At 45.8% G+C, this 11663-nt stretch overlaps 1 protein-coding gene across 1 annotated transcript; it reads left to right on the top strand.

Moving 5' to 3' along the window:
- Window positions 1–7488: 7488 nt before the first annotated feature.
- LOC125540238 (geraniol 8-hydroxylase-like) lies at window positions 7489–10577 on the top strand. The gene is made up of 2 exons (XM_048703816.1): window positions 7489–8612; window positions 9847–10577. Exons 1-2 carry the CDS (start codon window positions 7716–7718, stop codon window positions 10450–10452), a joined length of 1503 nt encoding a protein of 500 aa, XP_048559773.1. The 5' UTR covers window positions 7489–7715; the 3' UTR covers window positions 10453–10577.
- The last annotated feature ends 1086 nt before the right edge of the window (window positions 10578–11663 follow it).

Here is an 11663-nt window from a genome sequence, read left to right as displayed (position 1 = left end):
GAACAAGTGTTTTTCAATGAAGGACCTTGGAGAAGCTGCTTATATATTAGGCATCAAGATCTATAGAGATAGATCGAGACGCCTCATTGGTCTTTCACAGAGTACGTACCTTGACAAGATATTGAAGAAGTTCAAAATGGATCAGTCAATGAAGGGGTTCTTGCCTGTATTGCAAGGTACGAGATTGAGCACGGCTCAATGCCCGACCACGGCAGAAGATAGAGAAAAGATGAGTGTCGTCCCCTATGCCTCGGCCATAGGGTCTATCATGTATGTTATGTTGTGTACCAGACCTGATGTAAACCTTGCCGTGAGTTTGGTAGGAAGGTACCAAAGTAATCCCGGCATATGGAACACTGGACAACGGTCAAGAATATCCTGAAGTACCTGAAAAGGACTAAGGAAATGTTTCTCGTTTATGGAGGTGACGAAGAGCTCGTCATAAAGGGTTACGTCGATGCTAGCTTCGACACAGATCTGGATGACTCTAAGTCACAAATCGGATATGTGTATATTTTGAATGGTGGGGCAGTAAGCTGGTGCAGTTGCAAGCAAAGCGTTGTGGCGGGATCTACATGTGAAGCAGAGTACATGGCAGCCTCGGAGGTAGCACAAGAAGCAGTCTGGGTGAAGGAGTTCATTACCGACCTAGGAGTCATACCCAATGCGTCGGGCCCCATGACTCTCTTCTGTGACAACACTGGAGCTATTGCCCTTGCCAAGCAGCCCAGGTTTCACAGGAAGACCAGGCATATCAAGCGTCGCTTCAACTCCATTCGTGAAAGTGTTCAAAATGGAGACATAGAGATTTGTGAAGTACATACGGACTTGAATGTAGCAGATCCGTTGACTAAACCTCTCCCTAGAGCAAAACATGATCAACACCAGAACTGCATGGGTGTTCGACTCATCACAATGTAACTAGAATATTGACTCTAGTGCCAGTGGGAGACTGTTGGAAATATGCCCTAGAGGCAATAATAAAATGGTTATTATTATATTTCTTTGTTCATGATAATTGTCTATTGTTCATGCTATAATTGTGTTATCCGGAAATCGTAATACATGTGTGAATACATAGACCACAACACGTCCCTAGTGAGCCTCTAGTTGACTAGCTCGTTAATCAAAGGATAGTCATGGTTTCCTGACTATGGACATTAGATGTCATTGATAAAGGGATCACATCATTAGGAGAATGATGTGATGGACAAGACCCAATCCTAAGCTTAGCTCAGAGATCGTGTAGTTCGTTTGCTGTAGCTTTTCTGACTGTCAAGTATCATTTCCTTAGACCATGAGATTTTGCAACTCCCGGATATCGTAGGAGTGCCTTGGGTGTGCCAAACGTCACAACGTAACTGGGTGACTATAAAGGTACATTACAGGTATCTCCAAAAGTGTCTGTTGGGTTTTCACGGATCGAGACTGGGATTTGTCACTCCGTATGACGGAGAGGTATCTCTGGGCCCACTCGGTAATGCATCATCATAATGAGCTCAATGTGATCAAGTGGTTGATCACGGGATCATGAATTACGGTACGAGTAAAGTGACTTGCCGGTAACGAGACTGAACAAGGTATTGGGATACCGACGATCGAGTCTCGGACAAGTAACGTATCGATTAACAAAGGGAATTGTATACGGATTGATTGAATCCTCGACATCGTGGTTCATCCGATGAGATCATCGTGGAGCTTGTGGGAGCCAACATGGGTATCCAGATCCCGCTGTTGGTTATTGACCGGAGAGGCTTCTCGGTCATGTCTGCATGTCTCCCGAACCCGTAGGGTCTACACACTTAAGGTTCGGTGATGCTAGGGTTGTAGAGATATTAGCACACGGTAACCCGAAAGTTGTTCGGAGTCCCAGATGAGATCCCGGACATCACGAGGAGTTCCGGAATGGTCTGGAGGTAAAGATTCATATATAGGAAGTCCAGTTTCGGCCATCGGGAAGGTTTCGGGGGTCACCGGTATTATACCGGGACCACCGGAAGGGTCCCGGGGGTCCACCGGGTGGGGCCACCTATCCCGGAGGGCCCCATGGGCTGAAGTGGGAGGGGAACCAGCCCCTAGTGGGCTGGTGCGCCCCCCTTGGGCCTCCCCCTGCGCCTAGTGTTGGAAACCCTAGGGGTGGGGGCGCCACCCTTGCCTTGGGGGGCAACCCTTTGGCCGCCGCCCCCCTAGGAGATTGGATCTCCTAGGGCCGGCGCCCCCCCCCCTAGGCACCCTATATATAGTGGGGGGAGGGAGGGCTACGCACCCAAGCCCCTGGCCTCTCCCTCTCCCTCCCGTGACACTCCTCCGTCTCCCAGCGCTTGGCGAAGCCCTGCCGAGATCACCGTTGCTTCCACCACCACGCCGTCGTGCTGCTGGATCTTCATCAACCTCTCCTTTCCCCTTTCTGGATCAAGAAGGAGGAGACGTCTCCCAACCGTACGTGTGTTGAACGCGGAGGTGCCGTCCGTTCGGCACTAGGTCATCGGTGATTTGAATCACGTCGAGTACGACTCCATCAACCCCGTTCTCTTGAACGCTTCCGCTCGTGATCTACAAGGGTATGTAGATGCACTCCTCTCTCCCTCGTTGCTAGATGACTCCATAGATTGATCTTGGTGATGCGTAGAAAATTTTAAAATTCTGCTACGTTCCCCAACAGATAGTTAGCGCCCACTGTGGGGCCAGCGCATGGTGGTGTTGTGTTCTTGGAGGGAGCCCTCCTAGGGATCGAGAAGCTCGTGATTGGACCGATTAAGAAGAGCCGGCGTGGAAGGGTTGAAAATGGTATATACGAGATTTGAGATCAAGACGAGAGTTAGGGTTGTGCGTGTGTGCCACCGCCACGACCTGCAATCCGCTCAGACCGAGAGGAGATTGATTTCATCATCGACAATGGCGGCAACCATCACCGCATTGAGCTAAAACAATTCTTCCACCGCCGCAAGCCTTTGTTCTTCCGCGATCTCGTCTAGATGCCTTTTCCGATACTCTACCACATGGGGAATCCATCACGGAGGCCATATTCATCAACCTTGTTTCCTCCATGATGATGTGTGAGTAGTTTCCACTGGACCTACGGGTCCATAGTAGTAGATAGATGGCTCTTTCTTTCTTTCTTTCTTTTGATCTTCAATAAAATGATCTCATCTGAGATCAATCCAATGTAAACTTTTGCGGTGTGTTTGTTGGGATCCGATGAAATATGAGTTTATGATCAGACTATTCATTGTAAGTATTTGAGTCTTCTCTGAGATTAATCTATGTGTGATTTTATAGCCTTCTATTTCTCTTCGATCTATCTATCTATCTTTTTTGGCCAATTAGATCAATTTATCTTGAGTGGGAGAGGCGCTTGGTAGTAGGTTCAATCTGCGGTGTCCTTACTCTATGACAGGGGGAGTTGCAAGGCAAATATTTTTATTGTTGCTACAATGTTAAAACGACGGGGTTCGAACATATTGTTTGATCTTACTTTGTCTACATTATGTCATCATGCTTCAAGCATTACTTTGTTTGTTATGCACTTAATACTTTGAGATGCATGCTAGATAGCGGTCTTGGGGTGGAGTAATAGTAGTAGATGCAGATGGATGTCGGTCTACTTGTATCGGATGTAATGCCTATGTATTAATCATGCCATGAAGAATCGTCATGACTGTGTGCTATTCTATCAATTGCCCAACAGTAATTTGTTTACTCAACGTTGATATGTGTATGAGAGACATGCCTCTAGTGAATGTTATAGCCCCCGGATCCACTCACTTTGTATTTACTAAAACCCTAAAAAATAGTTGCTGTAATTTATTTACTTTTATTTCCTTTCTTATTTTATCTATCTATCACTATCGGATTTAATCCTTGCAATTGACGAGTACAAGGGGATTGGCAACCCTCTTGCCCTATTTGGGTGCATGTATTTGCTGTGTTTGTGTGAGTGCAGGTACCGCTTACTTTGTTTGTGTGGTGTCTCCTATTGGTTCAATAAACCTTGGTTCTTAACTGAGGGAAATACCATATGCTACTATACTACATCATCCTTCTCTTCAGGAAAATCTCAACGCCTGCCACAAGTACCAGAAAAATTTCAGGCGTCATTCCCAGGGTGACTTCACCAAACAAATACAGGTTCCTTCACACAAATTTACCATTTACTTGTCTTACTTTCCTTTGCTATTTTCTTTTATTTGCCTTCTCTTTTTCATCTCCCTCTACTTCTCTAAAAAAATATAAAAAATACCAAAAATACCTTGTGTGCTATCTTTGCTTGAATTGCTATCATGTCTACTCAAGAAAATATGGATGTAATCGATACTGGCAAGCATACCGAGAGAGTCGTTTGATGCACCCATCTCAAGAAGTCCTGTAGTGTCCTCTCATTTGGAGCTCTGAGATATTCTTCTCCAAAGATCTGAATCTCAGACTTCACAAATTTCTTCCAACTATGTATGAAACTGCTCTTTGTCATTCCAATCCAATTATCAATAGAATTAGTTGGACAACCATATGCATGCATGCCACCGCCGCCAGGGCCGGCCTGGGGGTATGGCGGAGGGGCAATGGCCCAGGGCCCAGGCTGGGAGGGGGCCCATGATTAGGATACATATCTTATACAGCCCAGCAAAAAATACATAAGAAAAAAACTATACAAGAGAAATGAAAGGACATGGGCTAGACCCATAGCTAGGTGCCCTAGGTAGTGATCGCGAAGCGTCACGCCAGCCACACGGCCGCTCGCTTCGCTGCTGTGAAACAAATCAATCTAAGATCTGGTCTTGTGCCTTCGTCCCTCGTCGGTTCGTCTTCGTGACTTCATCCTCTCGTCAACCGCCGTTGGTTGTCGTCGCTGCGCGCGCTGCTCAGCCATCCGGCATCCGGCAAGGCGGCAATACAGAACGTATCCATCCATGTATCATATTCCTGTTCCATCCCCTGATTCCATCCAAAGCTAAACTTCAGCAGTTTCTTTGATTCTTTAGTACGTATTCAACTATTCACCCCTGATCCATCCTAATTTTCTATCATGCTGTGTACTCCCTCCGTTTCAAATTTGGACTAGAACCACGACGAGTAATTTGGAACAGAGGGAGTACATGTCTAGGGTTTCAATCATCTGATGTATAGATTTCTAATTCTTTGTATTCTATTTTCTTCATTATTTTAGGACATTAGCCTGCCATCTTGCCTAAGAAAAAGCATTTGTGGGGTGCTGAAAAAAGAAGAGAAAAGAAAGAAAGTGATATGAGATACAAGGGCCCATGTCGTTGAGTTCGCCTAGGGCCTCCCAAAACACAGGGCCGGCCCTGACCGCCGCTACAACCTTCTTCAAAACACATAAGACCTTGTCGGGTACACCTTCATTTCTTCTATGCACAATGTACGAGAAATGATCGCCCACAACATGAGCAATGCGCAAGAATAAATCCTTGACATTGGGATGAAAGTTTTATGCCCGAACACTGAATTCTCTCCAAAATAGTCCTTCATAAACTTTTCATGACCGGCTTGCCTGTGTCAACAGAGTATGATATTCCTAGGCACTGACCCTCCCCACCCCTGCATTGGCTTATTGTTTGACATCGTGTCTACACATAAAAGCAAGCCCCATATCAAGTTTGTCATTCTCATCTGACAACGAGTCATCGAAAAACAAGCCAACTTGAGAATTTATTTGCAATGCAGGCACACATAATCTCAACGACAATTCTTCGAAACATTGGAAAAAATGGACGAGTAAATTCATGGAATACCTTGTGGGCGAGAGTAAGAGATGTCTAGTCGGGGGGAGGTCCGGCGAGGCGGCCAGGGTGGCACGGCGAGGCAGACCAGACAGTTGGGCAAGGTGCGCCAGGCACCAGGCTGTTGGCGGTGGTGACGTGGGTTGCTATCGGGTTCTCGGCTCGCCGGCTGGCATGGAGGTGATGTGATATATTAGCAGTTGCCCCTCCCTACTTTTAGGGAAATGTTGATGAGAAGAGCCATCTTCTCCAAGATGGCTGGGTGGTTTGGTTGTTGATGCGATTTAACAAAAATGTATTTACATGGACCCATTGGATATGAGAAAAAGTACCTAAATCCGCCGGGAGAGGAGGGGGGGGGGGGTGAAGTGGGATGCGGCTATGGTTTCGGCCGAAGGCGCGGATAGGGTCATTTTATATGGGGTTGGTGAGCCAGCGTGGGCCAGATCCGACGTGGCGGTACTGAGCGTTTGGACCGGTTGTGGAGAAGCCGATTGGGTGGCGTTTTTCGGCCATACACTGACCGGATAGCCGGTCCGGGCGTCCGGGGCATCCGGTTCTAGATATTCTTATCTTATGGTGGAGAGTACAGGCCAAGGACGTATTGAACCCATGGGCATATGAACTCATTTAAAAGAAATGCATTTTAAACATGTTTTAAAATGTCAAAACATTCAAAAAAGATATTCACGCATACATCTCCGTAACATGTGTGCGCGGCACAAAGTTTAGTGAAAACAATCTCTTTTGGTTTTGCCTCCGTAAAAAAGACAAATTTTAGTGATTTTAAATATCGTTTCAAGACATATTTATTTTGTGTTTTTGGCATAGGCCAAGGAAAAGGCTGCTTTTCGACGGAACTTTCTGCGTGTACGTCGAATGTGAAGATGTATCCGTGAGACTTTTGTCAAAAAATAAAATAAGTTTGCAAAAAAGTTTCTAAAGTAGCTTCATATGCCTATGGTTCATCCATTGCACTTCTCAAGGAAGAAGGCGGAAAAGACTTTGCGTGCGTGCGTGCGTGCATCACAAATTCAACGCAAGAGCGCCGGCTTGCACTTACACCACCAGCTGCAGCTGGAGCCGGTGCGAGGTGTGAACCGCCGGAATGGTCAAAGTGGGCGACCGCTCTACAGGCTGCGCAGCACAGGAGTCCCATGCAGATCCAGATGCAGCTGACTTGCATCCCATATTTTATTCGCAGCTAATGCAACTTCATTTGGCCACGGCAGGTAGTCGGCAGCACCACAGAATTAACAATTCATTTTTATGCTTGCCGACGTCTTTGAGCAGATACCTACGGATGGATCGAGCTCGCAAGATCCAAAGACCAAACAAGGAGGCAGTGGCACGTGATATCCAGAGGTCCAAGGATAATGTTGTTTTTTTCTCTCTATCCCGTACGTTATGGTCATGTATTCTAAACCATCGAGAAGAGTACGTGTACGTACGTACTACGTTGTTCAAAGCTCCAAATGTGGACTTTGCCACGCTCCATCCAAAATCTTCCAGCCGCCAGCAACGGCGTTGCAGTAACCCTATCTGGTGGATCATCGAGAGATCTCATCTGATAGCGGCTTTCCAAACGAAAACAAGGAGGCACCAAGAAAGAGTAAATCCTATCCGTTGTCATGCTACACTGAAAGAAAAAAAAAGTACCTTGGATAAGGTGGTACGTATAGTATATGTCATGCATGATGTCTGTGACTCCCTCGATTCCAAAAAATTGTGTCGTGGTTTTAGTTCAGAGGAAGAAGATGGTGTGCTCGTTTTCCATCCTGCTTTGACGTTAGGCATCACCAACCAACCAAAACGTCGGCTGCAGGTTTTCCTCGACGCTAAATCCCATCTAGATTTGGTCTTCATTCCTCCCTCAGACTTCACTATACCAAGATGGTGCAGCATAAATAGCGTTGCGTGACTGACTGGCTAGCAGCTTTATCAGAGACCTAGCAGCACAAGGGAAAGGAAGCAATAATGGTGGCCGTGGCGGTGCTTGTTCCCTGGCTAGCATGGCTCGTCGTCTCCTTGCTCTCCCTCTACCTCCTCAACCTCCTCGCCCACGCGCGCTCCGGCCTCCCGCCTGGCCCGCGCCCGCTGCCGCTCATCGGCAGCCTCCACCTCCTCGGCGACAAGCCGCACCGCTCCCTGGCGCGCCTGGCCAGGACCCACGGCGCCCCGCTCATGTCCCTCCGCCTCGGCGCGGTCACCACGGTGGTCGCTTCCTCTCCCGCCATGGCCCGTGAGTTCCTGCAGCGGCACGACGCCACGTTCGCCACCCGGTCCGTTCCCGACGCCACCGGCATGCACGCGGCGGGCTCCGTCCCCTGGCTGCCCCCCGCGCAGCGGTGGCGCGCGCTGCGCAAGATGATGGCCACGGAGCTCTTCGCGCCGCACCGCCTCGACGCGCTCCACCACCTCCGGAGCGAGAAGGTGGGCGAGCTCATGGACCACGTCGCGCGGCTGGCGCGCGACGGCAAGCCGGTGAACGTGGGGCGCGTGGCCTTCACGACCAGCCTGAACCTGCTCTCCCGCACCATCTTCTCCCACGACCTCACCAGCCTCGACGACGACAGCCGCTCCGGAGAGTTCCAGGAGGTGGTGACGGCCATCATGGAGGCCGTGGGGACCCCCAACGTGTCGGACTTCTTCCCGGTGGTCGCGCCGGCCGACCTCCAGGGCACTCGCCGACGGCTGGCGAAGCTGTTCGCGCGGCTGCACGTGGTGTTCGACGCCGAGGTGGACCAGAGGCTGTGCGCTCGCGACGCCAGCCAGCCCAGGAAGAACGACTTCCTGGACGTGCTGCTCGACGTGGCAGCGCGTGAGGATGGCAAGGACCTGCTCGACCGCCAGACGCTACGGTCACTTTTTACGGTAACAACTTTTTTGTGTGTGTTTGCAATTTTTTTTAACACAGTACAGACGCAAAGCGGCCATATACACGCACTACACTCATTCTTATGAACGACACACGCACATCATACCCCTATGAGCACTTTCAAAAGACTGAGCCAACATATCATCTTGAAATTTATGAAGTCACCGTAGGCACCTCGTTATCGAGGGGAACATCTCCTCCCATTGAATGCGCATCGCCGAAAATCCTGAAATAAATGCGAGCACCAAGACTTGAACCCTGGTGGGTTGAGATACCGCAGTCCCTTTAACCATCCAACCATGGGTTGGTTCACGTGTGTGTTTGTAATTGCAGTTGATGTTTGCAACAAAATAGAGAGATAGAAATTCACATGGCCAGCCATGGCGATTGAGCCGATCGAGGATCAAATCAAAAAACGATGTTATATTTAAAATTAAAAGCAAGGATATTATCATTTTTTAAATGTTGGCACCGAAATATCTAAGAACTTTGCTTCGGTACACCCTCTAGAAAAGTTCACAGATTTTGATGCAGATTAAAGGTAGAGATTAGATGTTGCCCCTTTTAGTCAAAAAGGCATGATAATAGCCTTTTTAAGTAACTTTAAGATTCCATCATTCTTAGATCAAGAAACGAAACAAAGAAACTTCATGTGGAATATATATAGTAGCCATTTGCTTCTATTGATAGTAATAGATTTTCAAGTTTGCTACGGAAAACTTGAATGTTGTTGAATTCAAAAGCTCATATTTCTGCCACTAAAATTCATATAGAGTAGTCTATGTGCTTAGGAATTTTGTAGGAATTATGGCATCCATTCATGAGATACAAGGAACACCGTTCGAATTTTCCTATATAAGGATAGAATCCTCTAAAACTCAAGTCCATATGTTTTTCATTCTTTCAACCCGGCCTTATTGTATTTTGCCGCATTTCAAATTCCCACTATAGCCCTTACATGCCGCACTTCATCCATCGTGGAAGAAAATTAGTTCATGAACAACAAATTCTTCTATTATAACACAACGGAAAGAATATCAAATCTAATGCTGAAAATAAGCGAATTATTGCTTATATGATTCATCCATACAATATCTATGTGCACTTCAAAACAAGTTATTGTTATATAGCACACTTAGCAAATTATCCATTGTATGTTATGTGATGCTTCTTTAGAATATCTAAATACGTACATTTGCCAGACTATATTGATGTGACTTTGCATGTTAGGATTTGTTTGCTGCCGGCAGTGACACAAGCTCTAGCACAGTGGAATGGGCAATGACCGAGCTTCTCCAAAATCCATCCTCATTAGCTAAGGCTTGCAATGAGCTTGAACAAGTTATCGGCCCAACAAGAAACATCGAAGAAGCTGACATTGCTCGGTTGCCCTATATTCAAGCTATCATAAAAGAGACTTTTCGACTCCATCCTCCTGCTCCACTCTTGTTGCCACGCCAACCAGAGGCAACACTGAAAATATCAAGGTACACAATACCAAAAGGTTCACGCATTTTCATAAACGTATGGGCGATAGGTCGAGATAAAGATGCATGGGATGAACCTGAGAAATTTATGCCAGAAAGGTTCTTGGGTTCCAAAGTTGACTTTAGAGGTGCAGATTTTGAGCTCCTTCCATTTGGTGCCGGACGTCGGATCTGCCCTGGGATGACATTGGCAACTAGGATGGTGCATTTGATCCTCGCTTCATTGTTACATCAGTTTAAGTGGAGTCTCCCTGTTGAGCTAGAAAGGGATGGGATTAACATGGAAGATAAGTTTGGCCTCACGCTTACTAAGGTCATTCCCCTTTGTATTGTAGCAACACCGGTTTGAATTGGCCGAAAAAATATAATTTGTATGAGTGCTTTAGGTGTTGTTAATATGTAATAACTCAAATGTGTCACACATAAAATTTATACCATTAATAATGTGAAAGTGATAGTGAATCTTCTAGAAAACTCAACTTCCTAGCGATTCACAAGCTGAATAATGTAGTGTTATTGAAATGTTGTTCCTACAAAGATATTCATACATGCCATTCTTTCCACGCAAATTATTTTTGAGATTTGTGCAAAACCGCGGTTGAAGAAAATCAATGTATGACAAATACAAATATATTCATACATGTCATTCTAGCCTCCCAAATTAACTTGAGGTTTGTGCAAAACCTTGGTTGCACAAAATCCACATATAACAAATACAACATATCTGCCACATACGGTGGATGGTGGATGGTTTGTATTAGATAATAAAAATGGTTAACTTAATTTGGCAATATTACTTTTACACCTTAAGCACCTTTTTTGGAAGAATAGTAACAGCTACCGGAGGAAGGCACCACAATTTGTATATTGTCACATTTGGGATGTTTATGTCGCTCAAAGATTCTAAAATTTCACACTTCATAATATATATATATGTCACCATGAGAATGGTACTTTCGACCGGTCAGAAATCTTTTGTTGTCTGAATATTTCCCATTCAAAATTTCAAATCTCTTGCACATCCTAGAGTGCATAATCTAGCATAATCAAAATATTTCAACATTTCAATCCTTGCGTACCTTTATTATTCATTATTTGTGACCAAGAATATCAATAAGCACAAATTTCAAAAATTTGATGATCATATCACATACTTAAAATCCCATAGTGGCAAACTAAAATCATTGGCAAGCCAACTTTTGGGTAATGACCATATGAACAAAATTTCCGCATTTTCGTGTGCACAGAACAAGCAAAGCACATTGCAGATTTAACATGGCTGGAACAAATGTCAGATATAGAAAATAATCTAAGCGGCAACTAGACTATAGTATGTTTGGATAGTGATACTGGCGTCAAGATAATGATAAACTAGGCGGTCTACTAGACTACAGTGTGTTTGGATGGGATGGTGATGTCAAGAAGATAATAAATTAAGCCATCAATTAGGCTATAATACTGCTTTGGATAGTGACAGGCAGAGTGGAGGGGAACTTTTGGTTCCTGGGTACATATGTACCCTATATGCAAAAAAAAATTTAGTAATTCAACAAAAAGTTA

The sequence above is a fragment of the Triticum urartu genome, chromosome 2, assembly GCF_003073215.2.
Source record: "Triticum urartu cultivar G1812 chromosome 2, Tu2.1, whole genome shotgun sequence".
Taxonomy (NCBI): domain Eukaryota; kingdom Viridiplantae; phylum Streptophyta; class Magnoliopsida; order Poales; family Poaceae; genus Triticum; species Triticum urartu.
Note: the sequence above shows the minus strand (reverse complement) of the source record. Positions and strands in the feature narration are given on the sequence as shown.